This window comes from Phyllostomus hastatus, unplaced genomic scaffold (genome assembly GCF_019186645.2).
Source record: "Phyllostomus hastatus isolate PE091 unplaced genomic scaffold, TTU_PhHast_1.1 phas_scaffold_385, whole genome shotgun sequence".
Classification (NCBI taxonomy): Eukaryota; Metazoa; Chordata; class Mammalia; order Chiroptera; family Phyllostomidae; genus Phyllostomus; species Phyllostomus hastatus.
Genome location: NW_025334026.1, coordinates 14271594 through 14289265, shown reverse-complemented (window position 1 = coordinate 14289265; position 17672 = coordinate 14271594). Strand labels below are relative to the sequence as shown.

Genomic DNA, 17672 nt, shown 5'->3' with positions numbered 1-17672 from the left:
AAGGGTCGACTGGCATGCACAAAAGCTGTTAGATTTGGGAGGTCTGGCCTCTGAAACCCGCTCAGCACCTCACACATAGTGAACTCAGTATCTCAGTACTGTGGGTTGAATTGAGGGAACTCCATTACGTACAATATCCTGTCATGTTTAGTGTCCAGTGGTCCGACTGGCCCTGGCCCCCACATGAGGAGGAGTCCCTAGGTGCCGTCCAGCCCTAGAGCAGCAGCAGCACCGGGGTCGGTCCTCGCATGGGGCTGATTCCCTGGGGGGAGTGTGTCCTGTGGTCAGCTCCCTCCCAGTGCTTATGTTCCGCTAGTGATGTGTTTAGTGTCGTAAGCAAAACATACCTGCCTTGAGCTCAGAACATGAAAGTTTTGTTAAAACACCCTTCCTACCCCACCCTCCATAAAAAGGTAAAAGGTCAGCATGGCCCCTAATTGAAAGAGTTCCTTCCCTCCCTGACGACAGGGGATCATTCTGCCAAATCAGCAGTGATAGGGAGAGGCAATCTTGTCAGGCGCATGTGGAAAACCTTGAAGTGCAGCCTCAAAACAAACAGAAGGGAGACGGTTGAACAACAACATCAATTTGCACAAAGCACATCGAGCTTTTTATGGCGATGTTAACTGAAATTGACTGTCTTTGGATGATTAATGTGAGCTTTGTCCCGGGGGCTGGTGGGCGATTTGCTTAGTGGCAGGGCTCCCTCCATCTGCCCCTGGTGGCGTTGGTGCCGCAGGCCGCAGGTCTGTCTGATCACCTTTTGCAGCAGAGCCACGGCCTCTGAGGCCAGCCAGCCAGGGAAGGGCCTCTCAGAACCTTCCAGTAGCTCCCAAGTTGCACAGGAAGCCCTGAGCCCTCTCAGTAGTGACAGGTGGCTCAGATTTCATGTCACGCAGCCCATATCGTCAACACCACCATCCCCCTGATTGTTTTGTTCTTACCACACTTGTTTTTCAACAGAGAATCCAGGCCAGAGCCTGAACAGACTATTTCAGGAAGTACCGAAACGAAGAAATGGGTCTGAAGGTATGTCGCAGGCAGGTGTTTTTCTTTGCAGTTAGTAACCTAGGAAGCAGCATGTCCTTAGCTGTGTATTTGGGTTAAAACTGTGCAGTGTGATTCTGGCCTGGAACCTGATGGAAAAACAGAGCTAGTAAGTATAAAACAAAGCACGGGTTCAAGTACGCAAGGCCTCTTCCTCCCGAGCTGCTTGCACTGTACCGAGTGCAGAAGCGGTGAGAAGTGGGCTCCACCACTAAGAAATAGTGCCCAAGTCTGAGTCCCAGCCTCTGTAGATTCCAGTTGTGCCTGTCCCCTTTTCTCAGGAGCAGGCGAGAGAATAACAGTTGCTACTCTGAGAAAAATCAGGTGACTGAGTCCGATGAGATACTGCTGCTTCCTTGTACTTTCTTTTAACTCTGAAATGCGTGGAAGGTGCTGCGAAGTGGACAGATGCCCATCACAGTCAGCATCCTGTGGGCCCCAGCCCGCCAGCCCCGGCTGCACTCCCTAGAGCTGCATCTTTAATGGGGCCTGGTCCCAGTGGCGTGTGGGTTTTAAATGGTTTGGTGCGGCGGTTCCTATTTTAGTAAGGCAGTGAAGGATTAAAATGTGGACGGCTTCCAAAAAGAACTGGGGCCAGCCCCCGGGCCATAGTAGCTTCAGTGCATCTGTACTTGTGGCTACTCTGCAAAGCATCACCATGTGACCAAAAGACTGAATTCTCATCCTTTAGGGATTTCTCTCCTCGTTTGTAAATTTTTAAAAGACAATACATGATAACAGATTGAAAATTTTAAGTTAAGCCTTCAGCCTCTTCACCTTGTACATCCAAATGATTGACAGGTAACCAGCCTCAACCCTTCTTTCCCACTTTCCCTTTTGAGATGCCAGCCTCAAACACACGTGTAGACCCTTGAACATAGCCCCACGCCAAAGCAGTTGTTGGAGTTGCTTTTAAATGACTTGTGAAAACCATTGCGCTTTTTTCCTTCATCTTTTTTTTATGCCAGATTAAATGATTTGCTCTCCCTGGTCCCAACCCGTGGGTGTCCAGCTTGGGTAAATGTGAGAGCTCGTCCCACTGGCCGAGTAGCATCTAGTGGCAGGCAGATTCCGCAGGAAGCCCTTCCTGCTCGGGGTCACGGTACCTGCTGTGAAGTTGCACGCACAGCAGGTACAGGTAATGGGAGGCCGCGCCTGCCTCCTCCCTGTCACTGCCTCCACTCTGGTGAGAGCTATTTATCTATCAGAGTGACCTCTTCGTGCAGCGCTGTTTCCTGCCCGAGGTGTGGGTGTGATGTCATTGGCGTGGCTTCTCCTTGCAGGTAACATCACCACCCGGATCCGCGCCTCAGAGACTGGGTCCGACGAAGCGATCAAGTCCATCCTGGAGCAAGCCAAACGGGAGCTGCAGGTGCAGAAAACCGGTACGGGTTCCTCTCCTTCAACCGCTGCTTCCCGGACTTAATTAGAATGTTGTCATGGGTGTTTGGGTCAGCAGTAGTTAACTTTTTATTTAAAAAAAATAGAATGTACATTTTCCAGCATTTAAGCAAGTGCAGAAGGGATTGGTCTGTGTAACATGCATTTTGCTAAGAGTTACCATTCTTTCCATGATGTCATTCTCCACCACTGACTCATGAATACATCCATGGCCTAGGGTGTTCCTGACTTACATTAACTGGTAGTTTGAATCAAATTTCTTCTTTAAATGCAATATAGCCTTTTGTTATTTGGATATATACCCAACCAAACACTACTGAAAAAGAATAAATTCTTAATAGTTGCTTTATGGAACGAGTGTTGCTATGGAGGAGCGGGAAGTTTTGAAGGATAGGTGTCCACGTCTGTGGTTCATCCACCTCGGGAGTCGGCCCCGGAGCTCTCTGAGAGCTGCCTCCTCTAAAAGGGGAGAACTCCCACTTTTTGGCGATTCTGTGGTTAAGCTTTGCGCCACGCCATAGACTCAGCTCAGACCTACTGGAGAGGAAACCGCGTGCCCGAGTCCTCTTCCCAGGGTTCCGCACACACCTGCCCTGTGCCCGGGAAGCCCTGCTCTGCAGAGCCCCTCTGTGAAGCCAGTCACAGTGCTCCTGCCACCCCTGCCCTTAGGGAGCTATGGCAGCTGAGGGTGGGCCACCTCCTTGGTCACTGGATGCTCTCCCCAGGCTGCCGGCTCCCACGCGGCTTGTTCAGTGGGTGAGCTCAGTGCTTGCTGCTGTGGGGCAGGCCTGGGCTGGGCGTTTTCACCTCCCTTCCTTAAACTAGCTCTTCAAACTGGTTCCTCACCACAACCCTGGACGATAGATTTGTTATCCTATTATCCCTGGTTAATGTGCTGAAAGTTAGAATAATTTGCCCAAACTCACTAACTGGTGTACCCTAAAGGGGACCCTGATCTCCCAACTCTCATCCCAGCACTTTCCCTCTGTTGCCATCTGCCTCCTTCCAGAGACTCGGGGGTCGGGAACGATTCTTTGTGGTGTCTCACCTGGCGATGAATGGAGCCTTCATTTTGGCGTGGTTCTCACCCTCAAGGCCAGAGTTGAAGTTTAAGCCCTCAACTCTGGGTAGCTGAACAAACAGAAAGCTTGCCAGGGTAGCCGACACCCCAAGTTGGGAGTGGAGAGGCCCACCTCCAGGTGTCGCTCCAGGGCTCGCCTCTCCCCTCCCGGGTGCGGTTTCTGCTGCAGAGCGCGGGTGCTGCTTGCCCCTGAGGAGGCTGTGGGAGTCACGTGGGCTGGCCGAGGGAGGCTTCCTGTTAACCAGTAAAGTCGGGTCCTACAGAGGCATTAAAGATCATTGTTGTTTGAGGCATTTGTCAGCCTCATTTGAAGGAGAAGAGCCAGCTTGTATGATTTCCTCCCCCAGATGTGAAGGCATATTGCATAGCTGACACACCTGGAGGGAGCATTTAGCCCAGCACCTCTCCACCAAGGCCTCCCTCCACAGTTACCTGGGAGCTGGTTGAAAATGCAGGTGCTGGTCCAGACCCACACTGGCTTCTCTGTCGGACACTCCAGGGCTGGGGCCTGGGCATGTGCATCTTAACAAGCCCAGCAGGTGATTCTAGTGCACAGCCCTAGTTAAGAATCTTTCACCTCATCCATCATCCACCCCTAGTTTGCAGATGGAGATCCTGAGGCCCAGCCATGCTTTCAACTCCCCCGGGGGTCACAGCCCTGGGACCCTGTCCATTGCCCTTTATTGCGGGGCTCAGGGTTACTGGCCACACGACAGTCACACACCCAGAAGGCAACCTGCAACTTACACTGGGAGACTGGTCTCTCACCACCACTGTTAACAGAAATTACATTTCCAAAACTTGACAAAACCACTGGAACTTTGGAAGATAATACACAAGGATATTGTTTAAAAATTGTCAGGGAGAGGAAGTCCAGAATGGGTATCACTGAACATACTCCCTCCCTCTTATCACGCTCCCTGACAGTGAGTCTTCTCGGTTCGTGAGAGAGGCGGGCTGGGTGGGGGTCGCCAAGCAGTAGGGTTAGCTCTTCCTCACTGCACGGACTAGACGCACGAATGTCTCACTGTGGGGACGTGTGGGACGAGAGAGCTGTGCAGTCCTCCCCGGTGTTCCGCATTTCAGGGTAGGCCAAGTTAGGAAGAAGTGGGGTGACAGAAGCATGTCCCCGCCACAGGTGGCAGCCCCACCACGTCTAACCTCTGTGTTTGCTCCGTGCAGCAGAGCCGGCCCAGCCTTCCTCCACGTCCAGCAGCGGGAGCTCTGACGACGCCATCCGTTCTATCCTCCAGCAAGCCCGCCGAGAGATGGAGGCCCAGCAAGCCGCCCTCGACCCCGCCTTAAAACAAGCACCACTGTCACAGACTGACATCACCATCCTGACCCCCAAGTTAATTTCCACCTCGCCCATGTCCTCGGTGTCCAGCTACTCTCCTCTAGCCATTTCTTTGAAGAAGCCCCCCTCTGCCCCTGATTCCAACACCTCGGCTCTACCCAACCCCCCGGCCCTCAAAAAGGAGTCCCAGGACACACCTGGGCTGGACCTCCAGGGGGCGGCCGACGCTGCACAGGGCGTCCTCCGACACGTGAAGAACGAGCTGGGCCGCAGCGGCGGGTGGAAGGACCACTGGTGGAGCACAGTGCAGCCGGAGAGAAAGAGCAGCGCTGCTTCCGAGGAGACTAAGGTTGAGGAAGCCGGCGGCGGGAAAGAGAAAGGCGGTGGCAGCGGCAGCGGCAGCCAGGCGCGGGCGGACCGCGGCCAGCTCCAGGGACCCCCCTCCTCCGAGTACTGGAAAGAGTGGCCCAGCGCGGAGTCCCCGTACTCCCAGAGCTCGGAGCTGAGCCTCACCGGAGCCAGCCGCAGCGAGACGCCCCAGAACAGCCCTCTGCCCTCCTCCCCGATCGTGCCCCTGGCCAAGCCCGCCAAGCCCTCCGTGCCCCCACTGACGCCCGAGCAGTATGAGATCTACATGTACCAGGAGGTGGACACCATTGAGCTCACCCGGCAGGTGAAAGAGAAGCTGGCCAAGAATGGCATTTGTCAAAGGATCTTCGGGGAGAAGGTGAGGGGTTGGGGGCTTGGGTTTTCTTATCTCTCTTCATTGCTTAGCAATTAGTACCTGCAGGACATTGCCATGACCCATGAATTAAGCGACCACAGAGCATAGTGGGCTGTCGCTCCCAAACATCTGGGAAGGCTGGCTGGTGGATGTTTTCATTTGTTGCATCCAAGTCAGGGACCAGGTTCCGGGCCAGACCTCCTCACCCACTGTGCTCCTTCAGACCACTCAGTGACACTGCGAGGGGGCCGGTAAAGTTGCCCTTTGACAGCTAAGGAAAGTAGGGCTCAGGGAAGTTAACTAAGTGCCCGAGCTGGTGGGCAACTGAACACTAGTCCCACCTCTGCTGTCCAGTGCAGCCCAGAGGCCCCTCTGCAGGCTGTGGTGGCCAAAACAAGATCTGATCCCAATGTGCAGAGAACACGAAGGCCATGTAAAGAATAACTGTACCTTTCTCATTATTCACTAGGCGCTTGGGTGTTATCCAGCCGAAGGTGAAGTGGCTGGCCCAGGAATGCACGGCCAGAGGTGGCCAAAACCCTGAAAGCCCTTGTGTCCATGCCGTCCTTCCCTGGTTCCCAGCAGTGCGTGGATGAGCCCCCAGGCCCTTTCTGTTCTTGCCACTTCCTGGTAACGAGATTCTGGATCATGGGAATTCACCAGGCCTATAAAATACAACATGACCAGGATGCCCCAGGATCGTTTTAAGTAATGGGTGCTGAGCCTAATGAGAAGTGCTCCATTCCCTTAAAAGGCAGCCACCCTGAGAGGCACATGGCTGGGGCAGCAGTGGCCCCCAAGGGGGCTGCCTGCCTAGCTCTTACCCCCCCGCCCCACTGTCCTGCCTCCAGGTCACCATTTGCAGTGTTCAGTGCTGTGAACCCTTGCAATATCTGACTGTGATCTCTTCGTCCTGGTTTTGCAAAAGGTGATGGGAGGAATAGAAATGAGGATGAGAATTTCAAGTCCCTTGAAATTTCTAGTTCAGTGTTGTAAAAATATCATTTGAGAACATTTAAATAGACATTTGTGCTCATGCCTTAAATTTAGCAGACTTAATAGTGTTGAACTTGTTTGGCCCGTGAGTGCAGTTTATTCTGGAACTTGAGAACTTTTCAAAGAGTGATCGGATGCAGCCCCTAAATATCTCTGGGCTGCATCTGTGTCCTGTGGGGGGTGTTTGTGCCCATACATATGTATGGCCATATGTGAGCATAAGAAAACTCAGGAATGTATGTGCAACTTGTCCACCGTCTGCAGTGAGTTTTACTCCCCGGCTGGCTCCCCCGTTGCCACCAGCTCACCTCTGGGCCGGGCCCCCACCATAGAGCAGGATGTGATCAGAGAGAACGAATCTTTCTAAATGCCACCTTGGCACAGCACCAGTAAAGGAGACTGGCTTCCAGCATCCCGCCAGCATCCACCGCCTCTGCCTCTAAAGGGGTCCTTGGCTCCAGCACCTCAGCCTTTCCTGGCGCCACCAGGCAAAGAGCAAGATGGTTTCAGTGTTTCCTCCTCGGTTGTCAAGACGACAACCCTGCAGCCCTGGCAGGATGGGGACCCCACCCCTCTCCCAACCTGCCTCTCCCAGGGAGCTGAAAGCAGTGACTATGAGTATGGCTCTCGGTGCCCGGGCAGCAGCCCACCAGTGACCTTGAAAAGCTTGTTCACCCGCCCCAGGCTGCCACTGACCTTCAGGCAGTGGTTCTCTGCTCCGCCAGAAGCCCTCCCTGCGTTTCCTCAGACTCTCACACCTCCCGCACTTTTCTTACATATCACTAAAACGTTTCTGCAGCCTCCCACTCAGCACTGGGTGCTGATGCAGAGGTCTTTGTCTGCCACCCCAGGTGCTGGGCCTGTCCCAGGGCAGTGTCAGTGACATGCTGTCTCGGCCGAAGCCATGGAGCAAGCTGACGCAGAAAGGCCGTGAACCCTTCATCCGGATGCAGCTCTGGCTGAACGGCGAGCTGGGCCAGGGCGTCCTGCCGGTCCAAGGGCAGCAGCAGGGCCCAGGTGAGGGCGGCCCCAGGCTGCCGCAGGCGCAGAGGAGGGGCACCTGTGCTGGGAGGTGGGCGGCCCCACAGCACTGGAGGCAGAGAACTGTCTCTCTTCCTCCACCACCTGTTGCCATGGGGCCACCTTTAGTTTTTAGGAGCAAGAAGATTGTGCCTAGCTAATTTTATAAGCAGCAGAAAATGAGTTACCAATTAAGAAAACGCTGTTTATACATAAATATAGGTTAAAGTCAAGTAGCTAAATCAGGGAATCAGGAAAGAAAATCAGCCACAGGCACAGAGGTGAAACATCATAGCTTCCGCCTGTTCCCCCAGCAGCACTCTGCCTGCCCACGTGGACCCCGTGTTCTGGCCCCTCCCCATTACCAGCGGGGAATCCTCCCTCAGGCCTTTGGGACCTTATGCTGTCCCCCCTCGCTACACTTAGTGTATTAGGAAGCTTTAAACCCTTGGGGTTTTTTTCCTGATTTAATTGTACTCCTTTTTCTTGTTTAGTCCTCCATTCGGTGACGTCACTACAGGACCCCCTGCAGCAGGGCTGTGTGAGCTCAGGTAACTAGCCGGTTCCTCTTGTTTTTTATGAAATGCCACGTATGTTTCCCTGTCCTCTGGTCTGCAGCGGAGAGACTCAAAGGATCCCTTGTTCCATATCAGGGAGCTGAAACCATGCTGTCCTGTTGGCAAACTGCTTTCCTTGTGCTTGTATTTCCTGACAGGGAGAGAGGTCGACAGCTGAGTGCGGAGTTCCTCCAGCGTTGACTTGCTTCTCGCTACATTCGTTCATCAGTCTGTCGGCCTCTAGATATGAAGCCCTGTATTCAGAACTGAGGGCTATGGTTCGAGTCCGGGACGGATTCTGTACTCGGGTCTTCCATTAATAGGAGGGCACAAGGCATGGTCAGGGTAGGGGCAGCCGAGTTCCTCTGGAAGACCCTGGGCTGCCTTCACGCAAGAGGGAAATGAAGGCAGGTGGAGCCGTAGCTCAGTAACTGGACGGATAGAGTCAGGGACACTCAGCAGAGTGAGGCTGAGCCTGGGGGGTCCAGCCTGGGAGTAGTTGATAGAGGGCGTGGAATGTGGGCAGAGACAGCATCTGAGAACTCCAAGGTCCTTGAGGTGGCACTGGTGCCCGTAGGGCCCCCTAACTGTAGCACTTGGGTGCAGCCAGCCGGGCTGGTTCACATGCCCACGCTCCACTCCTAGACCCCTTTCCATGTCCTGCCGGGGCTCCCACACGGGCAGAGCTCTTCTCACCCAGCTTTCAGGAACAGCCAGCATCACGAGCTGTTCTCTTTTTTTGTTTCTTTATTTTTCTAAACATCTTGATTAGTCTCCATATCCCATTGATTCATCGAAAACACAAACAAAGCTAAGTGAGGAGCGCAAAGCCTGCCAGCCTGCTGGAAGTTTTACGAGGGAAAACATGTGTAGTGAGGGAACAGCTGGGCGGCGGCCGCTACTGCTGCAAGATGCCAAGCCCACGCACAGATGCAGCCAGAGCGTGTCAGTTGCAGCGAAGTTCTTGGTTGGGCTTTTTTTGTTTCGGGTGTCCCATTCTGATTCAGGCCGGAATGGGGGTTGGAAGGCTGTGTGTTGCCCAAGCTGTAGGTGTGTTGGCTGCACATCTAAATGGAGTGGTTGGCCGTCTGAGGAAGGCTCAGGTGGACTCCCTTCTCCCTTCTTCTGGGCTGGCCGATTTGATTAGCAAGTGCTGGAGAACTTGGGCAGTACTGGCCCACATTCAAAAGTCAGCTGGGAACATACTGGGCGCCGTTGTTTGTACTCGAGGTTTGCAGGCGTTTGCGTGGAAAATCCACCTGGCCTCTCGCTCTCACAGAACACTGGCCGCCTCTTCAACTCCCAGAGACCGTTTGCTGCCCCATCAGAGTCGGAGCCAAATTTGGCAGAATGTGACTAATGTTTCTTAAATCCAAACCCCTTGTTCCCAAATAAAACGGGAAGGCCCCTGCAGTTCCAGGTCAGTTAACAATCGATGCCAAAACCTTCTCCATGTCCGGACAGACTGGTAAAGAACAGCATTTTGCTTTTTACTGTGTGGCGGCTGATCGCCGCCACCACTTGGGAACACGCCCACAACAGTCACACTCCCGACCTTAGGAAAGCACACAGGCTCCTGGGGGGATGCAAGCGATATCTGTAGGGTATCAAATTACTTTATAAAATGAAGTGACGTAACACTCTCGGGGAGTCTGCAGGCTGGAGAAGGGAGGAGGGCGGAGGCAGCGAGCCCCTGGGTGGCAGTGAGCCCTGCAGAGCTTCCTGGTGGCTTCTGTGGACAGAGCCTTCCCCGCAGACCCGGGTGGAGTGCAGACCGCTCACCTGGCGCACCCCTTTGGTGGTGGGTGGGAGGGAAGTCGTCAGTCGAAGCAGTAACCGTGGGGCCTGGAGAAATGTGAAAATATTTCTATATCCTATGAAAATACAGACTTTTAAGTATCTTCATGGTAGCTAGGGAGAATTTTGTCTGGATTAAAAAAGTCTAGAAAATGCTTCAAAATGGAATGAAAGAAAGATTATCGCACGATGGCAAGATTGTGGCTGGTAGTTTTCCTTGTGTGAAGTGTCTTTACTGTCAGTGTTCTCCTTTCAGGAGTGTTTCTAAAAATTAAAGCAGCTGTGCTTTTCAGCAGGTGGAATTTAGATTCAAAAATAGAATTTTAACGATGATAACTCATTGGGATGAATGACTGTAAGAGACTCCAGAACCTTCCTTGACAACTTAAAAAACAGTGTCTCTGAGGAAGCATCAGCACTGCTCCCCCAAAAGCAGGGGAGTAAAGCCTCTGGTCCTAGGATTTCGCCAGGATTCTGAGTCCCTGTTCTCACCATGGCTACCTCGGAATCCTTCCAAGAAGCCCCCGGCCCCAGAAGGGGGCTGTGTCCTTGGCAGTGGCTCCATGAGACCTCTGCCCCGAGGCAGCTCGGTTCAGGAAGGTGATTCCAGCGCTGGGTTGGTTCGGTCCTGAATGTTGGTGAGAAACACGCGTGTCTGAGAATCCAGGCCATTGGACTGGCCTGGAGGTCAGTTTAGACTCCCAGGTGTAGAAGGACTTTGGAAGACTTGCCTTCTGTCCATTGCCTTTCAGTAAGAGCTACAGATTTGTTGCTGAGATGGTGTGGACCTAATGGGCTCGGTGCTTGGTTACCATGGCGATAAGGTGCCCCAGGAGTGGAATGGCCTCACTCATCTAAACGGCAAACTGCTGACACAAGAATCTATTTTCCTCACTAAAGAATTCCTGTCTGGCTCTTTCTGCCCAACTCTGTTGCCCTCGGCGTCTCCATTTTCCTTAATGATTTGTATGTCAAACTTGCTGATCAGTTTTACGATAAGGAGAGAGAAATGAAACTGAAGTTTCGATTGCATCATTTTTTTCTTCTTGGTGGATATAACCGTTTCCGAATGCCCCTCTAATGATCTGAGCATTGGGGTGATGGCCTTGGGCATTAAGGAAAGTTAGTGCCATTTTCAGCTAGTGACCTGTGCTTTTTCTTGGAAGCTGTTGTGGCCTTGGAGAATAAGGACCGTGAAGGGTTCTGTGCCAATCATATGAGTAACTTTTTTCTTAAAGTTTTTAAAGGACAGAACTTCAGATCAGCTAGCTCTTCGTATATATCCTGGTAGTCCAGTTTTCTACAAACATTTTTATGCTGGCTGCTTTCAAATTCCCAGTGTCCAGTGTTGGGGTGGGAGTGGTCAGTGGTTATAGACAGGGTCTCTTTGATCTAACAGGGCAAACCTACCTGAAGGTGGAGTCACAGCCAGCCCTTTGGGGATCGGTTCTCTAAGTCTCCCTCTTGTTTGCCTTCCACCCCAGGCATCACCCCTCCCTGTGTTTCCTGAGCACTGCTCAGCAATAGCAATGCCTGGAGGTAGCGCAGGAAGCACTTACACAGGAGAGGGAGGGGCCTAGCAAGGCTTGTGTTCTCTGAGTGTGGCCTGCAGTTATTGCTTACCAGTTAGTGGCGTTTTTAAAGGGAAGAAAACCTTGAGCTATAATGAAGGGATGGGTGGGTGTGTTTGTGGGTAGGTACATAGGTAAGTAGATATGATCTAGTAAACCACTGGATTTTTTTTTCCTTTTTATTCCTTAAAGCTCATTTCATATTCATAGTTCCTTGGTGTGATTAATCTTTTTGCCTCTAGGGAAGGAAGAAGACAAGAGACAACTCTAAAGGGGGGTTGGGGGGAGGAACAGAGTTTGCTGGCTGCCACCTCCGTTGTTACAGACAGAAATCTGATAGAGGAGCTGCCCGGTGTGCTCAGCTCTGCCACTTTCTCACGTGGGAGCCTTCCATTACTGCAGCCAACAAGTGTGCACCCCAGCTTCCGGTGCATCATTGCAAGCTGTACACGCAAAAGAATAGCCCCTTCTCCTCAGAGTGGTCATCAGATGGCCGGCTTTTTCCCAGCTTGTCATTCAGGAACTGCAGGTTCCAAGTCTCCTCCGCCCTTGGAGAACTCCCTGTTGTTATTGCTAATCCACGGAGTGTCAGCTGCCTCCGGAGAAGGCAGCTGCTGCAGTCCCTCTAATGCGGTGGTCCCACGTGCGCCCCTCCCTGACGTGTGACCACAGGGCTGTGTGCCGTGCAGGCCTCACAGGGGAAGTTCTAGTGGCCACAGCCCCTCCCTGCGAGGGACAGGCCAGTGCTCCTCTCGCTGCGCGCCGTGGCTCTTGCCCTGTGCTGCCGACAGGACCCGGGAGATGTGCCCAGGGTTTTGGTGCTCTGAATTCTGCGTTCGGGTTTGACTCAGCCTCCTTGAATAAGCAGTTAGTTCCTTGATTTCAGGGACTAAATCAGGGTGGGGCATTTGGGTGCCTTACTAGGAAATAGAGGGGCCAGTGCACCCCTAGAAAATTCCACAGCACTTTCTAAAGCAAGCAAAACCCTATTCAATGCCTTAGACTAGCTTTCATCCGAATAAATCAGTGAAAGTAACTATTGGTTGTTTCCGAAAAGAATTACCCAAACCTTTGTTTATTTTGAATAGTAGAAAAGGTTTGGATGTAACTGACGTACACGTAGCTGTAGACAGCAGAGGACAGAAACAGGAAAAAAAAAAAAAAAAAAAACAGGAAAGTGCATGTGAACTAGACAGGGGCCCTCCCTAAGCAACCGCCGCTGCTCGCTGTTCGGACGGGGGTTCAGCCTTCTGCACCCACTGAATATGGTGGCCAGGAGAACTGAGTCACCTCATCATTCCTTCTTACTTAGTTGTAACCTGCACTAGGGCTTTTTTCATCAAGAGTGCCATAATAAGGGGATCTTCTACTCTGGGGTCAGAAAGGACGGGTTTGTGGATTCAGACACAACCTACCTTCCTGTTGTCTATTGTCGAGTATGCGTCGCCACTGCTCTGCAGGTGGGCCCCTCGGCACTAAAGGCGCCCCAAGGAGAGGGCCAAGGGCAGGGGCGCAACGTGGAGGGCAGAGGAGTCAGGAGGAAGGGGGTCGTTCTACAAGGAGAGCTCTGCAGATACAAAGTTCGCCAACAGGGAACTGTTGAAAAAGGTAAAAACATTAGAAGCCTGGAATTCAGAGGCCTTTTATTTTTCTTTTAAAGTGACAGTAGGAAGGTGGATTGTGGATGAAGTTTGTCTTTTCTTTATGTGCAACACTGTTGCTGTGGCCCCTTAGTCTTGTGTATTAAGAAAAGTATACACAGCAGACAGAAGAGAGGGTCCTTGCTCTCTGAGGGCAACCTCTGTAACCTGCCTGTGGTGGCATTGGCTCCCCCCAAAGCTCTCCTTCCCCCTGTGGGGGCTCTCTCTTGAGAGGAGATAAGCCTTGGCCAGCGACTGGTGGCACAGCCCACCGGGGTTCTCACCAGTCCCTCTGTGAAGAGAAAACAGGACAGAAGCCAGAAGCTGAAGAGGGTATTTGGAGTTCTGAGGCGAAACACCTTGCCTACAAACAGAGCAGGTGGACCGCCAGGAGCTAGGCTGTGACCAGGGAAAGGGCTTCCTCTGCTTGATCATGGAGAGGCGGGTCTTGAGGCTCAACAGGCGGCAGCATGGCCTCTGGTGCACGCAGTGCGGACACCACCTGGCACACTGAGACGACGCCAACAACTGCAAATGTGCCCCAGGCCACCCGGATGGCTAAGGAGAAATTGTCTGGTGCTGCAGGGTGGGGCTTGTGGGGCTCGGAAAACCTTAGCAGAGAAGCAAAGATGGCACACAGGGAAGGATGTGTATTCGTCGGTGGTCTCTGATGGCCCAAAGGGCGGGTTCTTCAGCCCCACATGGAGAAAGACCTTGTTCAAGTAGAGAGAGGGATGAGGAGGCTGAGTTGGGAAGAAGGACTCTCGGCTCAGGCAGGGGTTAGGGCATATCCCCCCCAAGGGTCTTAGTGGGTCCTTTTCACCTCGCTGCAGTGTGGTATCTTACTCTGCCACCAGTGAGGTGTCTCCTCGGTGCCTGCCAAGGTGGTCCAGAAAACCATGCTCTGTGTATTTATTTCTAACGCTTCAAGAACAATGAGAGGCAGCCCATACTGTCCAGCAGCCCCACAAGCAGCCTCAGAGGAGAGCGAGGCAGTGCATGGGCAGCCTCCGCCAAGCCTGCCAACTGCAGGAGTGGAGGATGCGCTTGTCAGGAGGTCCTTTGAAAGGTGATTGGTCGGGATGACCTCCCGATATTCCCTGTGTGCGGATGCTGCTTCATCAGCTCTCCCAGCCATCCCCGGCATTTGTGGGATTCACGGTGGGGACTGGTCATGTGATCCTGAAGCAGCCGCCCTGCAGCATCAACACAGGAGGGCAGAGGGAGAAGGGAGGCCTTTCACACCTACTACACCGGGGTGGGACAAGCGAGCCCACCCCCGACCCAGCCTGTCCTCCCCTGGAGCACACAGCACTTGCAGACCCCACACAGACACGCCCAGGCGGCCGGCCACTGAGCGAGACCGCTGCTCAGCGTCTTGTCTCAAAGCAGCAGGTCGTCACAATCCCTGCGAAAGGCTGCTCCAGCGTAAATCAGCCCCCAAAGATGTCTGTTGCAGGAGTGAAATTTGTTGCTGTGCCTCTCAAAAAAAGGAGAGAGTTAGAATAAGAAATTTAGATGACTGATTTTTCCTATTATTTGTGGGAGTTTTCTAAATAGGAGAAGTGCGCCATGGTTACAAAATGCAAGGTTTAAAAGGGGGTATATCTTTTTTAAAAATATGTCGCCCCCCACACTTATCCACCAGCCCCAGCTGCCCTCCCCAGAAGCGACCCTGCTCCCCGCTTCTTGCAGAGCCCTGGGTCTAGGTGTTTGTCCCACGCGGAAGGAGCATGCAGGACCCAGGCACTGGGCTTGCTTTTCTCACCTGGCAGTGTGCAGTGGACACGTTACAAGGCCAGTGCATAAGGGCGTTCTTCCTCTTCTCACAGCTGCAGGGGATTCCTGAATCTGGACATACCATATTTTATTTAACCAGTTACTCATGAGAGAGGTTTAGATGGATTTTCACAGCAAAGCATGAACTGTCTGGCCGTAGCCAGCACACGTGAGCAGCAGTGAGACACAGCGGTGCCCACATACTGCCACGGGCTCACCCCGCCTCTGCCACCGGTGACAGGGTGGACTTGGAAGTAACTTCACCTCTTGGGGTCTCAGCTGCTTCTATAAGATAGGAAAAATAAAGTACCTGTGTCCGAGGCTGTGGGCGGTTTAAATGCATTTATGTATAAAGCTCCCAGGGCAGCAGCTGCCACTGCAGCCACTCCCATTACATGTTTGTGCGCACGCAGATAGCTGTAGGCTAATGTGTCCGCACAGGCCTCGGTCTGGAAGACAGAAAAGAAGTCCAGCCACCCAGTCCTTGGGTGGAGATACCCAGTACGAACGCTGTTGGGTGGCTGCCAGCACCCAGGGCCACTGAAGGACCTACACTCGGCTCCCCGATTCCTGGCCTGTCCAAAGTGCTGTCCATCTTTGGGCATCACCTCTCCATCTACCGTTCCTTAAAGCCGGCCCGAAACCTTGACCTTTAAGAGTGAGACGGCAGGTCATCGCCCAGGCCATTGGGGCAAGCTGGTGCGGAGCCAAGCCTTCTTGTCTGGATGTAGGAGTGACTCTTGGCTTGGGTGAGCGGCAGTACCATCCCAATGGAGTCCTCTCCGTGGCTTGGCTTTGCCTGGACCCTTGGTGCTGGCACGCCCTAGCTCCCCTTTCGGGGAGGCCCCAGCCGCTCCAGCCACAGGCCTCTAGATGCGTCTCCTTCCTCTCCCTTTTAAACTCTTTGGAAAATTGAATTTACAGTACATTGCGCATTTAGTACAGGAGGCAAAAATAGGTCATAGGAGCAAATGAGGACTTCAGCTTTCAGTGGTCTGGTTCTAGAGAAGGGACAACGAAGCTTAAATGCCTAAAAACCCAAAGGTAATCTTTAAAAGGTGTTGGAATGCAATGAGAAAACTGGCAGTGTTGCATCGTTTGTGTGCCCTGCACTGTGCTAATTAATACCTTTCATCCTTAATCAGTAAGTGGGCATGATGTCCCCCGTCTGACAGATTGAGAAAACCGAAGCTCAGGATAAGAGGCAGTTTGCCCCTAGTCAGGAAGGAGGTGGGAGAATCACACATGGTCCTGAGACCAGTGGCCTCAAGGCCATGGAGATGTCACAGAGCACCCAGGTCCAGGCAGGTCATCACTCAGCCCTGAGGATTTGATTCCCCCATGGTGGGTGAAGGGGTGGTCCTTGGAACAACACCGAGGAAAGTCAAGGCCATGTTGCAAAACAGGGCACAAAATTGGATTTAAATTGTAAATGGACAGATAGCAAAAGTCAAATCCAAGACAGAACCAACAATGAACAGAAAATCAGACACCTCAGTTGCCCTGGGGTGCAGCCTTGTGTCTGCTCTGTGGAGCCGAGCAGGAGGAGGGGACAGAACCGGCAAGAGCTCAGCGGCAGAGTCGGACTATCGAGTTCTGCCCCAGAAAGGGTTTCGTTCACGCAGCCTGTGAGGCAGGTCCATGCTGCTTTGCAACCCCTTCCCGTCTAAATCCCAGGAAAGCGCACAGGGGCCTGAGGTCCTTCCTCTGCTACAGGATCGTGCCCGTTCGCTGTCATGGCTTCTCCCTGCCTGTGGCCCTGCGCCGGCCCAGGACCCCAACCTCAACCCGGTGTGGACTGGCCCGGGGGCCCCACTCGGGCGGGCTGCCCCAGGAAGGGGACCCGGATAGACCGGAGCACCCAGGAGGCCCCTCGCCGACTTCATCTTGATTTCGTTTCATTCTTCCCTTTGGAACTGGGTCCCTAAATATAGCCAAAGTCTGAATTGGCAGATGTTGCGTCTGTCCTTTACAAGAGGACCAAAATTAGTCTGTCATTTGGCTCCTAAATAAAGCAGCCAAACTGCCTTTGTACCAACTTCTCAACGAGAAGAGACTGAAGTTGTAGCATTTCATTTGGTACTTTCTCAGAAGCCCGAGCAGCCCCCCCAAAACCAGACAACTGAGGAGAGAAGACACTCAGAGTCCAGAGGGACACTGCCCCCCAGCTAGACCCTCTCCTTCCCGAGTCACCCTCAGTTTTGTCCCATGCGGTTCAAACACCTCACAAAATTGGGAGGAAGGATCAATACTTGGCAGAAATAGCTCTCAGCCAGCAGCAGTGGCTCCTCTGATTTGGGGAGGAGGAGAACAGCCTGTCCAGAGTGCCGGGAGCTGGGTTAGCAGAGGGGCTCCCTGGGGGCAGCAGAAAGATGTTATAATCAATTACCACATCATAACACTGATGTATGATAATTACTGCATGTTTCTCCTGAGATAGTGCAGCATTTGGCTGGGATGCAGTTCTTTCACGGTCCACTGCCTGATTAATATGCAAATAATAGGCTGATTGCATGATGAATGCAGAAAATGAGTTCACTGATAACGTGAGCACTGAAGCGGGAAGATGATAAATTACTTTTACTGACTGTCCTACATTAAGTACTCTTTCTCAACAATTTCATCACAAATTAAGTAAAGCAGTATGGAGAGATTGGGAGGATGCGTAAAATAATGTACCTTAATAGCTTTTGTGATACCACTGCGGAGGACAGAACGTCACTTGGTCTAATCCGCACGGCCCTGGCCCCTGGGGGGCCAGA

At 52.7% G+C, this 17672-nt stretch overlaps 1 protein-coding gene across 8 annotated transcripts in view; it reads left to right on the top strand.

Moving 5' to 3' along the window:
* Positions 1 to 17672, top strand: part of CUX1 (cut like homeobox 1) — a 365888-nt gene that overhangs the window by 295689 nt on the left and 52527 nt on the right. For 4 of the 8 annotated variants that reach the window (XM_045819302.1, XM_045819301.1, XM_045819305.1 and 1 more), the window contains exons 16-20: positions 964 to 1029; positions 2331 to 2432; positions 4712 to 5553; positions 7398 to 7563; positions 8061 to 8117. The exons of 2 other annotated variants lie outside the window; for them this stretch is intronic. In XM_045819302.1, coding sequence (XP_045675258.1) covers positions 964 to 1029; positions 2331 to 2432; positions 4712 to 5553; positions 7398 to 7563; positions 8061 to 8117 — 1233 coding nt within the window. The remainder of the gene's footprint in view (positions 1 to 963; positions 1030 to 2330; positions 2433 to 4711; positions 5554 to 7397; positions 7564 to 8060; positions 8118 to 17672) is intronic. 2 more of the 8 variants (XM_045819304.1, XM_045819306.1) reach the window with 2 other exon arrangements.